We start from the raw sequence: 22247 nt of genomic DNA, 5'->3' as shown, positions 1-22247 counted from the left end.
AATCACCTTCTCATTGTGAGAGATTGTTATTTTTTATATGTATGTAGTTAGGATGTTCTCAACTGTAGAACCATGTGAACGTGGAATGTGTTCCAAAGCAGGGCTGTATATAATAGGAAATGAATTGACTTCAAGCATAGTATGGTTCAATTTATTCCGAAATAAAACATACGAAATCGAAGAAAATTTTTTTGGGAACTAAAAAATAACTGGTTTTTATGACTACACTATCAAACAAACAATAGCTAAGCTAACTAAACACGTGTATGTATATTGCTTTTATGAGTTAACATCTAAAAACTCATTCTACCTATTTTTGACCGTGATGCATTGAGCTTTGGGTCCCGGTTCAGTGGTGTGGAATGACAATTGTTCTAGGGGTGTTCAGAATTTATTCACGGATGTTACAGTCCAAAAACGAGAGAGAAGGAAAAGAGCGATCCGCATGAATGTTTTCAATTTTGATACGTGAGCGCCAAAAACTCGTCTCGCCTGCGTAGGTATTCCCGGTAGCGATTTTCAGCGAACCTGAAACAAATTAAATATAGATTGAGAGCACTGTGTTAGAATTGTTTAATCGTTCTTCGAACTTTTTACGGAACTTAAATCGTTATTTTATTAAATCTGAATCGTAATTCGAGATTATGAATTCGGACTCTGTTTACGCTTTCTAATATCATAATTTTCGCCAAACATATGCCATATGTAAACAAGCCAAATTTTCTGGTTTTTGATTAATACAAGTGAAATCTGCCCTTACCAATAAGATTTATTGATAAAAGAATTTACTTTTAATCAAACAATCTTATTTGTATGGGTAGATTAAGCTTGTATTCATCGAAAAACGTAGGCCCTTTTCACATGTTTAGCGAGAATTGAAATTTAGTCAGAATGTGAGGTACATAGTTTCGATCGTTAAACATTATTGTACACAAATCAAAACTCTTAGAAAATATTTGGATCTAACCGTAGAGATTATTTGAGCATTATAAACGATTCCTTAGAATATTTCGTATGAAATTTATTGAATCTATTAAAAATGGTTTCTTCCATTGTCTGGGAGATGTGTTACATTACACAACTCTGAAGCCATCTGCTGTTATACAATGAGAATCAGAGATTGTTTTATAATGGCTTCGAAACGGGTCGGACGAGGCTCCATCATCTAGACTCTGCACATGAAGCCTTCGATGAGGTTAACGATTTTTTCTCAAACTTTTTTACTCTCAAGGCGTGCTTTAATTGGTCAAAACTTTCCTCGTACCCGATAAATACCTAGCAGAGACTCTCGAATTTCATTGACCTGCTTCAGGATAATTCGAAGCATAAGATTATGGTCTACACAAGATCCTCCGGTACGTTGTTTTTTTTTCTGTATACGCTCTGATCCAAAAACTTCACACAGAACTTCTAGAGCCATTCACAGTAACATATTCGTAAACAGTTTATACACCGTTCGCATTTCATACATCGGATGACTGTTTGTGGATTCTGCCGAAGTTTTAATGGCTGGTTGGTCGTCGAAATGTGGAAAAGTTATTCAAAGCAGTCAAAACAGCGTTTCAGCCGATCAGTAAATAACTGCATTTTGAACCGAACACTTGATAACTTCAAACGTGTTTGGTTATCGCTCCGATAGAACACAATATGGGAAATTGTTTTCCCGGTCCCTGTTTATTAGGTCGCTACGCTGTATACAATTAATACGCGCTCTAGGCCACACGCCTTTGTGTAACTGTGTCGCTTTGCAGCTGCTTACTGCTGCATCAGAAGATTTGTGTTTCAAGTGCTGTGTGCTTCGGTGTACGAATGCCTTACGCAAAACAAGAAAGGAAACGAAGTACATGCTTCTTGGCTTTTGTGGTGTAGATTTTTCCAAATCCTCGAAACCTCCCAACCCTGACCTCCAGCAGTGCAAGCTATTTCAGGAATCTTGCCTTTCCTGTTGTTAAGATACTAGACTGCAAGCAATAGAGGTCCGTGTCGATTGTCGGAGTAAAACAGTATATGCGTCATCAGACTCGTTTCCTGTACACTTATATGTACTAGAGTGCCAATAAAAATCGATTTCTCGAATATCGTTTAGCGGTAGGGCTCAAAAATTTCGTCTTCTCGAAAAAAGTCCCCATGCGACATTTCAGCTCGATCGGACATCTGGAACAAAGCAAAGTTTCACGAAAAATATCGATGAAAAAAGCACAGGTAGTGGTGATACATGAAATTGCCGAAATCGGATTTTTTTTATATGCCATATGTCTTAGAAATGAATGAAACGTCGAGATTTGGTGCTGCCTACTGCTGCAATAAGGTACGGTACTGTAAATGTGGGGAGAATCATTCTGAGAAATCGGGCAGTGGAAATGCTGAAAAATATATCCATTGCGGGAAAATTCAGTACGAGCTCTCGACAAGTGGTATATATATATACAGTGCAAAGTTAAATTAAAACGGTCGTACGCTGACATGCTCAAGAAAACCACGACGACTTCTTCCATGACAGTGAAAACGACGCTGATGATTCACTAGCGGGAACTGCTCATCCTAATTCTGGAGAGTCTAGAAAAAGAAAAAAAAACCCTTTCTTATCTAAACTTCCCACACAAGGCCCCAAGATTTCCTAAAGTAAAAGAAAGGATAGTACAACCAAAAGTGCTGCGGAAAAAACGAAGCAAAATTCTTCTGAACTCGCCAATTTGAGCTCCCAGAAGAAGTTCCCAGCACTTTTAGAAATATCTGAATGTTAGTTGTTCCTCTTACACATGATAAAATAAATTCTGGACTGGTGGGCGGGGGCCCTAGCGTAGTTGGTAATATCTCCGCCAACCACGCTGATGACCTGGGTTCAAATCCCAAGGCCGACATGTCGATGATTGTGGGGTGGCGTGATCCACTCACAACCAACCCAACTGGTCTATCATAGCTAACACCGGGTGATTTTCTGAAACGACAAATCTCTAGGATCACGCCTTCTATCGCATGAGGAAGTAAAGCCGTTGGCGCCGGTCCGTTAATCAATGGGTCGTTAGTTGTTAGGGTCCTGGATGGAGACGCCTTCCCGGGGCGTTGGTGATTGGCAAAACATCAGTGGCCTCCAAACAGTTAGATCACTTTTTGAGCATTTGGCTGTCCAATGGCACCTCCTCGCTGCGATCGTATCCTCCGATGGCGAATTCAACCCCGCACAGCACAGGTTGAGCAGCGGCTGCTCTTGGATTTAAAAGAACTTCTTCTCTCACCACGTCTGATTTCGGGAGATTTCAACTCTTACGGCGTGGCCTTATTTGGTTGATAAACGGCTGGGCAATGCGTACCAGCAGTACAATCCGTACTATTTGACATAAAATAGACCCAGTGTGGTCCAGAGTAAATGCCCAGCAACTCCTGTCCCTACCTCCAGGTAGTACTAACGAGCAAGCAAAGAAAGATCGGTGATCCGGTGGGAACTTGGTCGTATGCTTACGTGAAAGGAGAAGCTGTTTTCCTTGGAGAGCAGCTTGTCTAGGGTTAGGGGCAGCTCAAACAGTGACTGATCCAGAGCGGACGGTTGAACTATAAAATGCGATGACTCGCCAGCAGCCCTAGAAAGGCAGCATGCTAAAATAAACATACTACGAACAACTCAGAGAATGATACGAATCGAAACAATCGGTATAGACCTAAGCAAACGAAAAAGAACAACAATTGGAAACTTGGCACTTGAAATGTTAGGACTCTGCTCAAACCGGCACGCGCGAGCATCTTGGCCAGAGAGCTGCGGAGGACAAAAGTGGAGGTAGCAACTATACAAGAGGTGCGTTAGGCAAGAACCGGAGAACATGAATTCCGGGCGGTTGAGCCGACCGCGGGCACTTCTTTCAATGACCACATCTACTACAGTAGCGGCGACAGAGCGGAATGAGGGGTCGGTTTCGTGCTACTAGGAAACCAAATGAAGCGTGGGGAAAGCCTATCAATGACCGGCTATGCGTATTGAGGCTCAAGGGCAGGTTCTTCAATTACAGCCTTATAAACGTGTACGACAAACGATAAAACCGACGACTTAAGAAGGAGTTCTATGATCTTCTTGAGAAAACGTATGGAGAGTACCCACAACACGACATAAAGATCGTCATCAGAGGTATAAACGCACAAGTCCTTTCATCCTGTTATTGGTAGGGAAAGCCTTCACTCTACCACCAACGACAACGGCTTGAGGACTCATTTTGCACGTCTGGACATTCGGAAGCACACCCGGAGACACCCCAATGGAGAGGCCTGCTCCCAGATCGACCACATGCTGATCAACGGACGGCTCTTTTCAGACGTCCTAGATGTGCAGTACTTTCGAGGGCCTAACATCGATTCGAATCACTATCTCGAGGTAGACGCCCGGCTGTCTGCCGTATTTAAACCGAGATCGGCTAGGAAAATACGTCTGGACATCCAGAGGTCACCAGCGGAAGGAGTTGCTGCAGAGTATACTCGTTGATAGACGGATCGATGAACCAGCTGGAGTGGACCTGCACGAGCAGTGAAAGCACATCTATGAAGCGATCAACGAAACGCGAGAAGTGATAGGCATGACAACAAATGCTGAGAGTCGAGAGATAACGGATGAGAAGAACCGGGCCTACGCTAACACGTTAGTAGCAGCTATGACGCGACAGATGCGGGGGAAATACCGGGAGACAAAAGCTGCCGAAAAGAGGCTTCACCGCCGTAAAAAACGTGAGCACTACGATCGCGTCCTCGGGGAGGCGGAGAATTGCTTCACCAGGCACGAATGAACGGATTCAGGAACCGGACCGTGCCAGAACCTGGCACGTGTAATGACAGGAATGGGAACCTGATTGCCGATAAATCGTAGGTGGCCAGGCTTTGGGAGCAACATTTTGAAGTGGTGTTGAAGGGTGAGGAAGGTAGGAGTTTTATTGTGGCGTACTCTGGATTCGGCATAGGATGTCAACGATCTGTCGCTATAAAAGTTAAGGTAAGTAAGTAACCGCTACTCTTTGAACTTTTATCTCTGCGACGACTTTAACAACGGTGAAATTACTCGTGTCCCAAAACCACCAGCCCGTCCAAGCGCTTGGATCTAACTTTATGTTCTACGTCCCTACGGTTGGATTGCACATGCATGTTTACCTATCTTTATTTCAAACTAGAAACAATCGTTCGTTACGTTCGAGCATAACGCTTCCCGTAGCTCGGGGCAAAAGGACTCTTTGCAAACAAATTCTTTGCTTACATTTCATATCGTTTCCAGCATTGTCCGAAAGCCTCATCGGCGGTCATGGACCGTTGAAAAGCTACGATCGGTTCTAGAGGCAACCAAAAACGGTGTTTCCAAAAACCGTACCGCTCGAGTATATGGAATTCCAAAGAAAACCGTTTTGCCATTATTCATTAGATGACAAAATGAGCCGTAATGCCCAATATTGTGGTGCATTCTGCCCCGTGGAAAAGTGTCATTTTACCTCATTTGCATGGTGCTTCTTGCTCCTTTGTTGCGGTGCATTTTACCCTAGCAAGGATGTATTTTGCCTCGATTGACGACTTTTATAAATTATTATACTCACTTAAAAATGAGTATTATGCATTTTCTAAAATGTTTCAGCATCAAATGCGAGTTTGAAATAAGGGTTATAACGGCATTTATATTTTGATCAGTATATAACATTGATTTTATCTCTCAGCTTTAACAAGAATATACTCTGCTTTCGTCATTCTAACTTTTACAAAAAAACTAACTTAAAAAAGTGTCGATACAAAATTTTCAAATACTCACTGTATAAAATCAAACGCAATCGTCGAGTGCTCCGCCTGGATGAGCGCCCAAACGGTCCACAAATAATGCGACGCCAGCGCAAACTGATTCACCTGCACGTACAATCGCTCGACATCACTATCGTTACAATGAGGTCCAATGAACTCGTCCAAATAGACCCTTAACCATCGCAACTGAAATTCTTTCCTCGGATAGCGATCGTAATCAATCTCATCGATTCCTACAAATTAAAAAAAAAATATACACTGATTATTTACTATCTCTGGTGATATTTTTTAAATCCGCCTTCGTACCTGCAAACTCCGTAAAATGATTACCAATATCGAACGCCTGATGGTTATATGCAGCGTACTCGTAGTCGATGAACGTGACTCGATCACGCTCGGCATTGTAGATCACATTCCCCAACAGTAAATCGTTATGGCAAAACACCACCGGACTCGCTAGCTGGTTCAGTTTGTCGTACAGTTCATCGAAGTCACGTCTTAGCACTGTCACATTCGGAAATATCTTTGATATCCTGTCAGAGTAGAAACGAGATTCAATTAGTCAATCTGATAATTCCAGCTTGTTGTAACTCACCTTTTGTGTTTCACCGGGTCGCTAAAAGTCTGCGGTATGAGTTTAAGGAACTGATCGAGCTTATCCGGTAGCATGGGATGCCTAACGGAACCGGCCTGTTCAACCTTGTGCATCTGAGCCATCCGTTTAGCCACCAGACGCCAGACGCGTTCCTCCCGGCAGCTTTCCGGTGTCAGCGTTACGCCGGGCACGTACTCATACGCAAGTCCATTCCGAAACGTGGCATACAGCGACGGAGCATACCCATATCGGTGCAACAGTTGAATGTTCTCCGTTTCCTTCTTACGATCGATTAGCAAATCCGTTTTGTTCCCATAGACCCGCACCAGCACGACATCGCCTGCGCTGCCGTCACCCTCGAGGTCACCGTCTTCATCGCCGCGGTTATTGTTCTGATTGAAGCATCCGACCAGTTTGTTCGTGATTCCGTCGGTGAAGAGCTGAAAAAATGGGAGGTGTTTATTGATGGAGTGTAAATTGAATCAAACTAACAGTGGGTAACAATGATGATTGTAATTTGCCCTACTAGCACATCCCGAAGAATGATCTGTAACTGCGACATTAGAGTGATAGCTTTGGTATAGGGGGCATCTTTACGGTGACAATCAAGACACGTGTTACGACCGGACTCAATCACGAAGCAGCATCCATTATTCTCGATATCGATCTACGCGACAGATATTGATTATCTAATTGCACTGAACGGTTTCTTCGCGAGTGTCACTCGTCAAAATGTTTTGTTTCCGTCAGGTCACAAATGTTTATTAAAAAGCCACCTCTGTATCTTTTCCCGGAAATTGTACTGACAATCATAATTTAAAATATAAAAGGGGCTAGACTTAAGTGCACAGCCATCACGTAAGACTACGGATGATACAACGAATTTCGTTAGTTCTAAGATTGGTAAGAACAACTCCCAGTACGGTTATTCGCTTCATGCGAAGTGTAATACCAGACTGGACTAATGCTATTGGTCATATCATGACGGCCACTTCCAATAGTGGTACGTGATCCTGACTTAGCAAAATTAAAAAGGGCATATGTCACAAAAGATCAAAAAATTGGTCGCAGTGATAAAATACCCAACACGAAAAAAAAAGATTGGTAAAAAGATATTTTCTAATCTTGCTTTATATCTGTTGGGAACATGGAGAAGAGCAATCAACAGAAATGTTGATATGGTGATAGATGAATTGTAAAGATTTTATCTCCGTAAATAGCTCTACCCAGTGAGGAAAAATATTTGCTTCACAGATATATAGCCAATTCTAGAGTATTGTACCCTTCAACACAGCCTCTATACACCCCTTCACAATCCAAGAAGACTTTTTTGTTTTCGGAAAAAAAAAACAATACAGAACAAATTACACAATTGCGAGTTTGAATTTCTTCATCATCAATCAAATACACAATATTATCTAGCACTTTTCCCGAAGCTTCAAAAACGTGATTGAGATTATTTTATCCCCAAAAACTCAAATTAATCCACCTATCGGGGAGACCCAACCTTTCTCATTCGAACTTTTTTATTTGTTAAAATAGATTTACCCGAGCACTTCAATTTTCGAAAAAAAAATACACCTTGATTATACACAAAATATCCCCCCTCCCCTTTGAAAAAAAAAACAATATCGATACCGAATTCTCTTAACTAATCTAGTTGATCGAGACCGCTATTAGCCCCAAGGCTAAGCGTGCGATATTGTTGTTATACGGAATAAAATCTCTTTGCGTCTTGCGAAACTGCGAAAATGACATAACTTGAAAAAAAAGAGAAGCCAATTACAACATAATCCTAAAATAAACATCTCAAAGCGAAATGATACAAAGCCTTGGTGCTACATTCCGATTCGGAACTCGACCTTCTGTTTATTATACACAGACTTCGCAGCCAACTGTTAAGCATACAGGACAATTGCGGGGCTAGCGCTACAATCCTACTGGCACTAACAGTCTCTCTCGAGTCGAAACTCGAACCTATGACGACTGACTTGTTAGGCCAAATCGTACCTCGAGACCAGCTGTGACCAGCTTCTCTCATAGTGATTCAGTAATTTTCACGTATTCGCGCATTCTATTATCGCTCAGATTTCCGCCTGAAATACTGTTGGCTAGGCGAAATGATATTACAATTAAAATCCCTCTGAAACAAACACCGGGTAATACATTTAGAAGACGTTAGTGAACGCGTTTTATTCCAATTTTCCAACTGTGGTCAAAATCACTTACAAAACGCAGTAGTTTTAAGTTCACCGCATCTCGATTATATTTTGCATAAACAGCGGAATAAACAGAACTAATCTGATTTCAAAAAAAGTTTGGTGTGTTGTGCTAAAAATGCTGAATTCATTTCAGAAAGTGCACTTCATTGCAAATGTTGGAACTTAAGGAAGACGGTAAATTCGACGTCATAGCAACATTTAGGATTCCATTCTCATATTTGCCACCAACGCCAGTCAACATGAACGGAATTGTGTTGTCTCCCAGTCGCACAGCTGTAATATGCAACATACAGCAGCGTAGTAAACTGTGCTATCTGCTTCCAGTTAACACCAGAAGAGTTTGATTGCCTTCCTTGCAAACTGCAACACGATACAGCGTGTAATTTTGTTCCGTGACCAAGAGCTCCGTCGCACAGTGGTCTAGAACTGTATGTAACCAGAAAAAAGTCAATTTTTGAACTTAATGCATCGAGCAGGCACTCTTCGGGAATCATTTTTGCAAAGTTTGAACTTTGTGGTGATAATTTTTAATGTTCAGATTATTAATGTTGCCATACAATTACCTTGGTTGAAAAAGTAGGCTTCTCACAGCTCACAGCTTCTCTATTTTCACGTTGTTTATTTATTGAACAATGCAGAAGTAGTAATAAATGTTACAATAATAACGAATTGATTATATGGCCTTACTCTATCATTCCAACAACTTCAGATATCCTTTTCAGAGATGTTTTATGGAAATAAGCCCTACACGAAATAAGTATGATCACATACATGGCTCTCCAACTTCAAGTAGAGTTTTAAATCATAGAAAAAGCATTCGACAGTGTTTGGCATAAAGGTTTGATTGCGAAATTGCAAACTTTTAATTTTCCAATTTTCCTAATCAAAATTTTAAAAAATTATCTTACTGATCGAACTCTGCAGGTTGTCTATCAGAATTCAAAATCTGATAGATTTCCTGTCAGAGCAGGTGTGCCTCAAGGTTCAGTCTTGGGTCCAGTCCTGTACAACATATTCACTTCAGATCTTCCTGCTTTGCCTCCAGGATGCACAAAGTCAATGTTCTGCGATGACACCAGCATTTCCGTAAAAGGAAAAAGTCTTCGTGTCATATGCAGTCGATTGCAGAAAAGTTTAGATATTTTTTCTTCCTACTTGCAAAAGTAGAAAATCTCTCCCAATGCTTCTAAAACTCAAATGATAATTTTTCCGCATAAGCCTAGGGCTTCTTTCCTCAAGCCAAACAATAATCACGTTGTCAAGATGAATGGGGTTATTTTACGTTGGTCTGACAAGGTTAAGTACTTGGGACTAATTTATGATAAAAAACTTATTTTCAAAGAGCACATTGAGAGTATACAAGCCAATTGCATCAAATATACGAGATGTTTATATCTTCTCATTAACAGGAATTCTAAACTTTGTTTAAAGAACAAACTTTTGATTTACAAACAAATTTTTAGACCAGCAATGCTTTATGTTGTACCGATCTGGTCAAGTTGCTGTTCAACAAGGAAGAAAACGCTCCAAAGGATTCAGAATAAAATTCTAAAAATGATTTTGAAGCGTCCTCCTTGGTTTGGTACACTCGAATTACATAGACTTACTGGTGTTGAACCAGTAAGATAGAAATTCCGAAATTAAGAATTATATCTACTCTTAACAAGTTTTCGAAATTAGTGATTTTCACGTATTTTCGAGCGTTTTCAATATTAAAAAAGTTATCAAATCTCACGGAATCCGATCATATAATCATCGGGGGAATGAAAGTTCATAACATCACGAACACATTCTCGCAAATTTCTCATCCGGTAATGTCCGGATTGACATTTGCGACCCGTTTGAAAAATGTTGTTTATGACGAATTTTGACGTTAAGTGTTCACGCGTACACGGGAAATTAAAAAATCACAGGAAAAGAAGGCCACGACCACAAGGTTGAAGTAGAATACTTTTACAAGAAAGATAACCCGGCTGCTTGCTCAGTCATTTTGAAATCGGATTTGTTTCGTATACACCGCTTGTTAAGCACAGTATCAACAAATCGTAATAAACATCAAATTGCTGTGCATTTGCAGCAGCATCAAACCTCAGTTGCAGTTTATTAATAACCATTCATTATGCTCTTCCAAAAACATTTAGTAGCCTTGAAAAAGGCCGATTGCTGTAATTGCAATTTTCATTCAATTATTGCATAAATGCTTAATGAGCAGATATACCCGCTGCAACTGCTACGCTATCCGTAGCCATGACACAGTTGTGGCCGCTATACGCTGCCATTGGTATCCGCTGCCCCTGCATCAGCTGGCCCAGCTGCTATCGATGCTGAGATCCGCTGCAACTAGTGCGCTATCCATTGCCATGCCACAGCTGAGGCCACTATCCGCTATCGCTATCCACTGCACTGCTACAGCTGCTACTAAAGGATGACTGCTGTTGTCGCTGTTCAGAACCATAATGAGCGGCTTCGGCCGAAACAGGTTCTTTTATAGGCCAAATAGCATATTTTAAATTGCAAGGTATATGATTCTGTCGACCGTGCTTGGGAAGCAATCATATAACGACCAATCAGAGGTCGAATTTTTCGTTTTGACAAGGCTTGACTATTTTCAATAGTACAATAGTTTGAATAATAAAATTACAATTATCTTCATTTGGGAAGAATCTTAGAAGATTTTCCAATCTATTGCTGCGAGAACGAAGGAAATGCATCGAATACTAACCGATTTATCAGCATTTGAAATTGGATATATATTTTACTTTTTTCGGTTTTAGTTTTTAATTTTACATCCCTATGTAGCCGAACTTCCGGAGAGAAGTATTTTACTTCAAAAAAATACCTGATGGGTGCCTGCCTCACGCTTAAAACAGTGTTTCAGCTTAACAAAGATGAAATGAGATTAGTTTAGTGAATGAATTTCAACTAATTTAAGTTAACTTAAGAATAACTTGATACACAGAATCAATAACCCGGGTAAATAACACTCCGTACAAAAGGCTTTTTGCAACCTACGCAGGTTCTACGAGGCATCACATAATTTGTGAGCATCAAATTGATAATTCTAAATGAAGATATTTTGCTACATCATTTTTCTGGTAAATTCTTTGATTTGTTTCGCTGCCGGTTTGGCGAAAACAAATCATACGAGCGTATTACTTCATCTGCTCACTAACATTAATGAAGACACACAGGCTATGTAAATGTAAACACTAAGTTGTGTGTGTAATATTTTGAGTTGCGCTTTGATACAATACTCGAACCAGGCACTTCCACTTCTCACTTAAATAATTTCCAAAATATTGCTAAATAGCAGTGAAAATAATTTTGGACAGGTTTTCACTAGAGTTACTCCTCTGTGCGACGGCGAGAGAGGTGTAATATGCAGCAAACAACAGCGTATTAAACTGAAGAAACAACAAACAACAGCATACTAAACTGCAGAAGAATTTGATTGTCTTTTTTCCGAGAGGTAGGTACGACGTGTAGAACGAGGAAAACCGGGCCAGAAATTGTATGCTCACTGTGACTACGCGTCAGAACAGAAGCCAGAACTGCTGAAAATGAAGTCCATCGTGGAAGAAGCGCGAGAACGAAAAGAAGATACAACGCAGAGAACATACGGGGCTTCTAGAGAACGGTCAACAGGAACTTCCCGATGCCTGATATGTGAAGACAAGGACGGAAGACGAAACCCTGATCACCGACCAGCCAGATCCAGTGAAACGAACATTTCCAGACATTTTTAAACAATGAAGAGTTTGGAAACAGGAGAAGGATGAGAACTATTTTTTGTTTTCTTGTAGGAAACCGAACCACTGCGACCATTATTTGATCTATTGTGGTATGCCACAACTTACTCTAATTGCGTACGAGCAGGTCCATCACTATTCTGCGAGTTGATTTCCTTGCTACATTGTACATTTATCCCAGTTGGACAACGCACTCCGTATGAAATTTATTACCTCGACGTTTATCATTATCAAGTTTGCCGCGCTTCTTGAGATGATACTTGCTCGTACAGTACCCTGTGAATGTCCGGAGGTCTTTCTTATTAAACCTAAAAAGAACGAAGCTCTTCTCGTGATTTTGCTCTATGATTTTTCACGATTATCGTAATTCGCCTGTGATATTCCAGTTTGCTTTGATAGGTAGTTGCTTTCTCCCATAATGATTCAATATTTTCACGTATTCGCGCATTTTATTATCGCTCATATTTTCGCCTGGAACACTGTTGGCTAATGTCCAATGGGGAAAAATTCAATTATAACTGGCCCTGTGAATCCCGCTCCCGCGGAATCGTTCATTCTAGAACCGTGTGTATAAAAGCAAAGTGAGCCGTCATGAATTCTGGGCCCACCTTGTTCCCAACTTTCCCTTTCTGTCGATTGTATTTTGTAGGGAATTTCCAAGTTTGGTTTTATTCCATCCAATCATCGTTGCTCCTCATATGATTATTCCTTTGGAAATCTTTTAGTATTTTCAAGTGTCCTGTTTGATCTACTTTTTTCAGATTAAACTGCTGAATCACCTGATGGAGTGGAAGAAGGTGAAGTATTGCATCTAAGACTTTCAATGGAGTACTTTTCATAGCTCCACAAATCGATTGTCCTGTGATCTTTGGATTTTACCAAGCTTAGCTCGAGCGAATGTTTCAGTTGTTTTCGGCCACCAAACCAAGGATGAGAACTATAAATGACGGTCAAACGGTAAAGCCACCAACCCAATACCAAAGTCAGAGAGCTATTCGTGAACTGAAAACGAGAGAGAAGCAGTTTAGTTGTGCTTCGCCAAGAAACGGTGCATGGTACCTGCTAAGAAGAATGGAACCTCCAGTGGAATTAGATGAGGGACGATTAGAGGTGGTTGAGGAATTCATATATCTTACTTGCAGAACACTGATCCTCCTGGTGGCGTGGCAGGTTTCAGTGGGCTAGACAGGTCAAGAGCCGCCAATATTATCTTCAGCAGAGAGCTAGGAAGAGGACGTCGTCTCCTAGTACTACGCACCCGTTGTTCGAGCACTGTTGAGTAAGATGCACGCTGTTGAAGATGGCGGCGAAAGACCGTTAATCCTAACAATTTGTAACTCGTTGTGAAATAGCAAACAATTTGGTTGATTTTAGCGTTGCACCGAATAATAGGGCTGGAAAAAAGTTTTTTTTGTGAAAAGTACCGAATTTTCAGTTTACAGAATAATGGGTTTAACTTGCGCTTGTCTAGGGTAAGTCCAGTAAGTCAAGAATAATTTGTTTTTTAATTTTTCTCATCTTATCTTCCTGTTACGTTGAATATTCGGCCGTCCGTTCAGAACATGATTATTAAATAAGAAAATTGAAAACCAAATTACTCATGAATTCGAGCGGATTACCCTAGACAAGTTCTAGTTTAAATATTTATTCGATAATCCGAATATTCGGTAATTTTCAGAAATAACTTTTTCCCAGCCCTATTATGCGATGCATCTCTTGTTGATTTACAGCTTGTTAAGCTGCTATTAAACAGATTTCGGCTGAACGATAACCAGCTGTTAAACAACAAAATAGGGTGTTAGAGTTCTAGATACGTTTGGGAATAGTTGCAACTTGCATAAGTCTGCAATATCGACTCAGTGAAGCTTTGTTGTCGAAGCTTTTGGTCCTTTTACGTGAGGTTTATCATAGACTCTTCAAAACAAGGCACGTGGTCGCTACCTAGGACAGTTGAAGTTCCCATGAAATTATATACCTAGGAAATAAAAAGGAAATTTATATACCTCAGTCATTTTTTCTAGTAAATAAACGTTTACCATTCATTGGCAGTATTGTAATTTCTTTTTGTTTGATATTTTGAACGAAGTTCATTGAATATTTTTAAATTTTGTGCAAATGAGAAGTTGAAGTGCTGCCGAATTGTAATATGCACATTTAATACGACATCATTAAACGGGAACGGAGCAAAGGCCACGGTTATGCAGAACGCGAATGACGGCGCGATGCGATTCGCCTTACCGTGGTGAAATGTACAGCTCTTTTTAAGGCGAAGTAGAGCTATACATTTCAACACATTTCGTCTTGCCGAATCGCATCGCGCCGTTATTTACGTTCTGCATGACCGTAGCCAAACACTAAGCGACGCAAACACGTAATAATAGTCAGAGTACGCATGTAGATGAAGATAATTAAATTTGGATTATAGCGCAAAACGAGAAAATATTAAAACTTCAAATATTCATTTGTGTTCTTCAAATTTCAGTTGTTCAATTTAATATCCGATGAAATGTCTGTTTATTATCTGATGAAGCTCTTATAAAGGCCAAATGATGCATTCCCAATTTACTAGGTCCATAACTCTGCCGGCCGTGCTTGGGAAAGTGCGGTATAACGACCAATCAGAGGTCGAATTTCGTGTTTTGACAAGGCTTAAGAATTTTCAATAGTACAATAGTTCGAATGATAAAATTGCAATTTCATGCATTTGGTGGGAATCTTAGATTTTCTAATCGATTGCTGCAGAAACGAAGGAAATCCATCGAAAACTAACCGATTTATTAGCATTTGAAATTTTTCTCATTTTTTTCAGTTTAAGATTTTCATTTCACATCCCTATGTAGCCGAACTTCCTGAGAGAAGTATTCTACTTCAAATTAAATCTTCATTAATTCATTTGTTGTCCTTATAAGGACAATTGTTCAATTTATCATAGGATGTAGTGTTTATCTTACATCTCTGTGTTACCTTGACAGTGAGGACTAGGGCGCACGGTCATACACAATAAGAAAGGTGTTTTCACATTGGAAACTAGACACGGCTTTACTGGAGGAAGTGTTGGCAAATGCATCTACCGCTAATACCGCCGCTATCATACGAAAGGGCGTCGTTTCATGTGGGGAATTTCAACAACGAAAAATGACGCGCGTCTAAGCATAACCCGAACTGTTTCGCCGTGCTGCTTCCTTTTACTTCCACACCGGCCTCAGGGAAGTACCGGCTGCATCTGCATCTACCGCTGAGGCTGTCACTAAACTGCTATTGGTACCGAAAGCTATAACCTCTGCAAAAAATAAGTGTCAAAAGAACAATTGTTCAATTCAAAATCGGATTTACGCAATCGCATCTCTGTAATATTACCGACAATAATATTCTTCTGAACAAAATGATACAACTTTCCCATTAGGCCTATGCCATAATAGACGCGAAAAGCGACGCGAACCGATTCGCTCGGCTGTAGGTTAATGTACAGCCATCAGTAGAGCTGTACATTAACCTACGGCCGAGAAAATCGGTTCGCGCCGCTATTCGCGTCTACTATGGCAGAGGCCTTAGAGAAAGTTGCTGGCTGATGTATTCACTTCATGCAAGCCTGCTGCTGATGCTTCCCGCTACCACACTGAAACAGCATTTTAGTGAAGGGAGTGTCGTTGCATCAGCTGACCCTGCTATTATCGATGCTGATATACCGGCTGCAACAGCTACGCTATGCATAGCCATGCCACAGTTGTGGCCGCTATACGCTGGCCCAACTGCTGAGCAACTGCAACGCTATCCGTAGCCATGCCACAGTTGTGGCCGCTATACGCTGCCATTGGTATCCGCTGTACCTGAATCTGCTAACCCAGCTGCTATCGGACGAGAACCGGTGTTTTCAACATGGTATGATCGTTGACGAGCTGCTATCGATGCTGAGATCCGCTGAAACTGCTACGCTTATGCGCAGCCATGCCACAGTTGTGGCCGCTATCCGCTATCGATGGTACCCACTGCACTGCTCCCGCTGCTGCTAAGGGAAGACTGCTGTTGTCGCTGTTCAGAACTATTATGAGCGGCTTCGACTAAAACAGGCTCTTATATAGGGATGAAAATAGGAATAAATTATGTTTCGTACGTGGTGGAATGATATAACTTGAAAAATATGTGTGACTTCATTCTGGCTCAGAGCGATCATTTGATAAGCTCCACCTCTTTTTTCAGTTTCTAAAGTTTTTCCTCAGTTTCGTAGCACGGATGTGGACATTCTGTCGAGCCGGACCGATAGCACTCTCATTGAAGCAACAAAATAACATGTTTTGTGTCGTGTTGCGCAGCTTGATTGAAGAAAATGTTCTCGTTCCCGTGTCGCATGGAAGCAGATTATTGCGTGTTTGATATTGCCGATGGTAGACATGAGCTGCTGTGATGTTAAACTTCAACCGTCTTCTACAAGACGTTACACCCTTGTTCATGAAGGGTTGTGAATTTTCTAAAATAGACTCAGCATCGTGAGCAGAACGTGCTGACTGCTGTACATTTGCAGCAGCATTAAACCTCAGTTGCAGTTTATTGATAACCATTCAATATGCTCTTCGAAATACATTTAGTAGCTTTGAAAAAGGCCGATCGCTGCAATTGCAATTTCATTCAATTATTGCATTATTTCATTCAAGTCAGATAGCGTGCAATATCCGCTCTGACATAATAATTGTTTCGAATGTTGTGGAATGATATACCTAACTTGAAAAATATGTGTGACTTAATCATTTCCAGTTATACCATACACTACAACGTTCGAAAAAAAAAACTGTGGAAGCTATTTCACATTCAGTAAACTAGACGGCCTCGACAGATGTAACTGCTAGAATCCGCACAGAATGCTTGCTTACGTCGTCAAAAATTATTAACTTTCAATGACTTGCTTATTTGCCTTGAAAAAAGGCATTTTGCTGTTCAAAATTGGATTTGGTGATGACGATCTTTATGCTCCCCCAACAGTGGGGGAATAATGGCAGTCTGGCGAGGCACGCTGAGAAGAACCGCGCTGCTCCTGAGACGTGGTGACCAACCACAGGGCTAGTGCTGCTGCTAAGGAAGGACGACTGCAGTTGTCGCTGTCTAGAACTATTATGAGCGGCTCCGGCTGAAACAGGCTCTTATATAGGCCAAATAGCATGTTTTCAATTGCAAGGTGTATGATCCTGTCGACCGTGCTTGGGAAGCAAGCATATAACGACCAATCAGAGGTCGAATTTTTCGTTTTGACAAGGCTTGACTATTTTCAATAGTAAAATAGTGTGAATAATAAAATTACAATTATCTTATTTTGGAAAGAATCTTAGAAGATTTTCCAATCTATTGCTGCAAGAACGAAGGAAATCCATCGAATAATAACCGATTTATTAGCATTTGAAATTGGACATATTTTTCACTTTTTCGGTTTTAGATTTTCATTTCACATCTCTATGTAGCCGAACTTCCTGAGAGAAGTATTCTACTTCAAAACTAAGTCACCCGTTCAATGGAAAATCAGGAACTTCAATGCATCCGAAGCCTAAAATTAAATGAAAAACAAAGGGACATATTCAACAAAATAGAGTTCTTTGTTCGTTACAAAATGCCAAACTTATCATAATCAGAATGGGGTCATCATGGAGTCGTGTCGACATACAAGTCTTCGATATAAATTTTCATAAACATTCTATATGTTTTTTTTTTTATTCTCGCTTATTTTCCGTCGGTCTAGTTCCGTCACTGTTGTGGCCAATCACCGACGCCCAGGGAGGCGACTCCACACCCAGGACCCTAACTCACGACCCGTTTATTAACGGACCGGCGCCAACGGCTTTACTTTCTCATGCGATGAAAGGCGTGATCCCAGAGATTTTTCGCCTCAGAAAATCTCCCGGTGTCGGCTAGGATTGAATCTAGACCAGTTGGGTTGGTTGTGAGTGGATCACGCCACCTCACAACCATCGACACCTATGTCGGCGGTGGGATTCGAACCCAGGCGTCGAGCGTGGTTGGCGGAGACGTTACCAACCACACTAGGCCCCCGCTCACTCATTCTATATGTGATAAAACAATAATAAAAACTAGGGATATTATGAAGTAAAAGCTCAAAACTCAACGAATACCCGAAAAGTTTTGGTTATATACATTTGAAAAATATTGAGGCACTCTACAACTTTATCCGCCTCATTAATCTTGGCGACAGCAATCACAAATGATTTATTAAAACTTTAGTCACGTGCCCAGTGCAATGACTTATCAACGAGGTCTAACAAGCCATTCGGTTGCGAATATTTGTGTTAAATTATTCAGCTATTAGTACATTGTCATGTTGAACATATTGGTTTTATGAACTACCAGTAATGATAGTCACTATCTAATGATCCATAATAGTTTCTATGAATGGTTGTACCGAGCAACACTGCAAACAGCCAACTGGTACCCCACATTACTGTGCCTATTATGGTCACTCGGAAACTAGTTACCAACGGATAGGTACACTTGCAGCACATGACCGGGATTCACCTTATACCTACAACCGGTTAGACAATTGTCGTTATTTCTATATAACTCTAGGTCAGTGGTTTTCAACCTTCTTCAGTTCATGCACCCCCTTTTGATAATTTTTACAAGCTTTTCCCCCCCTATGGGCACCATGAAAGAAAAGCTGTAGTAATTAAAAAATATAAGGCTTTTTAAACTTTAATTTCGACCAGGTTTCAAGCAGGAGCAGGAGAACACCAATACACGGGCATACAATTCAGCATCTCTTGTGAAGGTGTGTGTGACGATTTATTGTTAACAAGCACATTTGAAAAAAAAAATGAAAAAAATGTCGCACCACCGTCAATCACAAAAGCCCATTACATGTGAAATTTTTCCACTCGCAATTCCCCCCCTGCAACGGTTAAATTCCCCCCTAGGGGGGAATTCCACCCCGGTTGAAAACCGCTGCTCTAGGTTAACTAACGGGGGTTTGAAATACAGTTAAAAAATCGCAGACAATTCGTTCTGCGGTTTTTTTTTGTGCAACTAACAATGATTAAAATATCAGAAGACTTATGTTGTGCTCAATTTACATTGTAAAAGCAATAACACACCTATCCTTCTAAGTAGACTGTTGACGAGTGGTTTGCCTTCACCGGGATATAACTTTTTTCTAGCGAATTCATTGACTCAACCGTACGCAAAACGTATAATTCGTGAGTAAAGGAAAGTAAATAGTAAAAGGATATGAACAGTCTAAAATTGAAGAAAAAAATATGAGAGCGCTAAAAACTTCAATGGAATCAGGGTATTCGAATAGATTTAAGAGATTGTGTTTATGTAAAATGCAAAAAATAAAATTTTGAAAAAATTCAAATGGTCTAACAATTTTTTAACTGAAGCTAAAATAATAGTTAGAGCTATTATTTCAAAAAACTCATTAAAAAGGTCAGGTCTGTCGAATTAATCTGAAATATTCGAAATTAAGAAGTTTGTTTTGAGTGTTAGGTTTATTGTCAGTTGCATCCTCTCATTTCATTTATCAGCTTATTCAAAAGATCTAAACATTCATTTGGTTAAACCCGCCTGCAAACGCTTATGACTTGTCATATTCTTTTTTTATTGCAGTAGGTACTTTTTACAACAACCATCAGTCTTCACCTCTAATGGCACACTCGCACTAACTATTCTACAGGTGCATAGAGCAAGACTCTCGAACCAACCTTGAACCGTATGCTGTCGCAACGCCAGTGCGGTCTGATAGCCTTTAGCACTTGCTCGGCACCGCGAATCACGTCATGCTCATCGACGGTTAGCTCTAGCATGGGCACCGCCGTCTCGGCCATCCTATCCTAGGCGTTGTTGCGGTGCGCCAATCTGCTTTGCGTAGAAACGCAGCGAGGCACTCGGTCCCGAAACCCGGTCACACTCTTTTCTGGCGCGATAGTAATCCACGCGACTTCACGGTTACGGACGACACACTGTTAAAAGATTGTACAAACAATGTTTTACAGCCTCTCAATAAAATCCACAATAATGACGAAGAGATTAGCCAAAAACTGTAGCACAGAAATGATTTATTCCGTTGACCCTCGGTTTACTGCAGATAAGCGCGGTCGCTTCGAGACAAACTGTTTCTGAGCCTGCTAATAAACTAAATCAATATTTTCACCAGGATTACGAGAATTCTTCCCAGGAACGTTTCCGTCTCGCGAGTCACTTCGTTAATTCGTTCACTCACTCTACCCGGTACGGAATGTGCAATCATTCGTCGTTCTCTATCGGCTAGTGTATTGAGTCATGGCACAACGAAAGTTTTGATGCAATCACTCGCGGTGAAACATTAAATTCCAACAAAATAAAAACACGCACCAATCCTTATCACAGATTCCAACAGCGAAGCACACACATCAAGCACCGATGGACGATCAAAGCAAACTGAATAATGACAGACGAGCGGCTGGCTGGAAAACTTGTACAAAACAACCAATCGGCGCACACACCAACTGAGGCAATCCGTGTGGGGCTTTGAGTGTTGGAGGGTTTGTTCTATAGATGTTCTATAGGCAAGAGTGTCCTATCGGCTCTCTAACGATTCTGTATGATTTTATGCTGGTCGAGCAGTCGATCGTTGTTGCATTTGCGTTCGATTCGATAGACTTCGGTTGGTCTGCCTTCGACAATGCAGTTTTTGTGTGTTTTATATCTCACATGAATTACAAGACTTTATTTCACTTCAATTGAAAAATTGGTTGTTCAAACGTACAATCAACTTCTACTTCAACAAATATTACGAAAAGTGAAACCGATAAAACCTAGGCTTTACGCTTCACTTTCACTATATCTATTTTTCATAGAACCAAAAAAATATTGAATGCGCAAGTAAGTTCTCGATGTTTTTTTGGTATAAAAATGCAATGCAGCAGTTATTTAGAAATCATTCAACGTATTACCCATCGCTAGATACAACCGTGTACCATCTTTCTAGCAGAGCTCAGATACCGTCACGATAAAAGTGTTCATCTTTCCAGGCCATCAAGCCATATTTTGATGTCTTTATATCGGCAGAACCGCTGATCTGCCTAGACAATGTGCCATCGACCGAAACAAGTACCTAATAGGTGAGAGGTGGTGGTAGAACATCCAGTTTGAGCGTTTCTGTAAGTTATAAAAACTTTGGCAGTATGAGGCCGTGCGTTTTCATGCGGTAGAATCTCTTTTTCATGTTTCTACTCGTATTGCGGCCGTTTTTCGCGCATTGCTTGGCTTAATCGCATCGATTGAATTTCATACCGTTCCTCAGTGATGGTTTCGTTAGGTTTCAAAACATCATATTCAATAACACCGTCCTAGTCCCATCGAATACACAGCATAACCTTTGCAGCGTAGAAGCGAAGCGAAGACGTAGATGCATGACCGGTTGTGCTCATGTCTTTCTTTTCTTGAAGTGGCTGTAATGAATGCATTTTCCATCATCGACCATGGCGCGATGAAGAAATCTGTCCCTCTTTTGTCGCTGGAGCAGTTACAGGTAAGAAACGACGCTTAATATTTTGATTTCAGATCATAAGAAAGCCAAGTTACTTGTTTTTCAACTGATTCCCAAAGCATGTGAAATGGCTTGGCGGGTAACTCCTTGACAATGGCTTGGCGGGTAACTCCTTATTCCGAAGCAAGCTGTTCCTGCGTTTGGCATGGATCCGCAGCATCAGTTTTTTTGACTTTCCCTCACACGACCAATCACGGCACGTTGTGTTCCTTAGAGCAGCATTTTCGTAAAGTGTTTCAACTCTCAATGCGCTTCAGCCGTTATTTTCTGCGAATGAAATGAGAAAAGTAACACTTCCCGCAAATGAGGATAATTCGGCACAAAATCAAACATTTTCACACCACTAAAAGCTGCGGGAACACCACAATAAAAACTCTAACGTATCAAATCAGTTTCTACCAGGT

General features: G+C 40.8%; 1 protein-coding gene across 1 annotated transcript; it reads right to left on the bottom strand.

Moving 5' to 3' along the window:
* Positions 1-136: 136 nt before the first annotated feature.
* On the bottom strand, positions 137-20742 carry LOC129731064 (ethanolamine kinase). The gene is made up of 5 exons (XM_055690807.1): positions 20018-20742; positions 6350-6789; positions 6061-6287; positions 5768-5987; positions 137-528 (listed from the first exon to the last, which is right to left on the bottom strand). The coding sequence occupies exons 1-5, from the start codon at positions 20138-20140 to the stop codon at positions 456-458; spliced, it is 1083 nt and encodes a 360-aa protein (XP_055546782.1). The 5' UTR covers positions 20141-20742; the 3' UTR covers positions 137-455.
* Between the last annotated feature and the right edge of the window lie 1505 nt (positions 20743-22247).

The sequence above is a fragment of the Wyeomyia smithii genome, chromosome 1 (genome assembly GCF_029784165.1).
Source record: "Wyeomyia smithii strain HCP4-BCI-WySm-NY-G18 chromosome 1, ASM2978416v1, whole genome shotgun sequence".
In the NCBI taxonomy this organism is placed as follows: domain Eukaryota; kingdom Metazoa; phylum Arthropoda; class Insecta; order Diptera; family Culicidae; genus Wyeomyia; species Wyeomyia smithii.
Note: the sequence above shows the minus strand (reverse complement) of the source record. Positions and strands in the feature narration are given on the sequence as shown.

What these genes read in the sequence shown, in the direction of transcription:
- LOC129731064 (XM_055690807.1), bottom strand. Translation starts at nt 20,140, where the DNA reads ATGGCCGAGACGGCGGTGCCCATGCTAGAGCTAACCGTCGATGAGCAT. An exon ending in TCATTTTACGGAGTTTGCAG is followed by an intron (nt 5,988 to 6,060) that starts GTACGAAGGCGG and finishes TTTAATTTGTAG; the next exon opens with GAATCGATGAGATTGATTAC. An exon ending in ATTGCGTTTGATTTTATACA is followed by an intron (nt 529 to 5,767) that starts GTGAGTATTTGA and finishes AATTTGTTTCAG; the next exon opens with GTTCGCTGAAAATCGCTACC.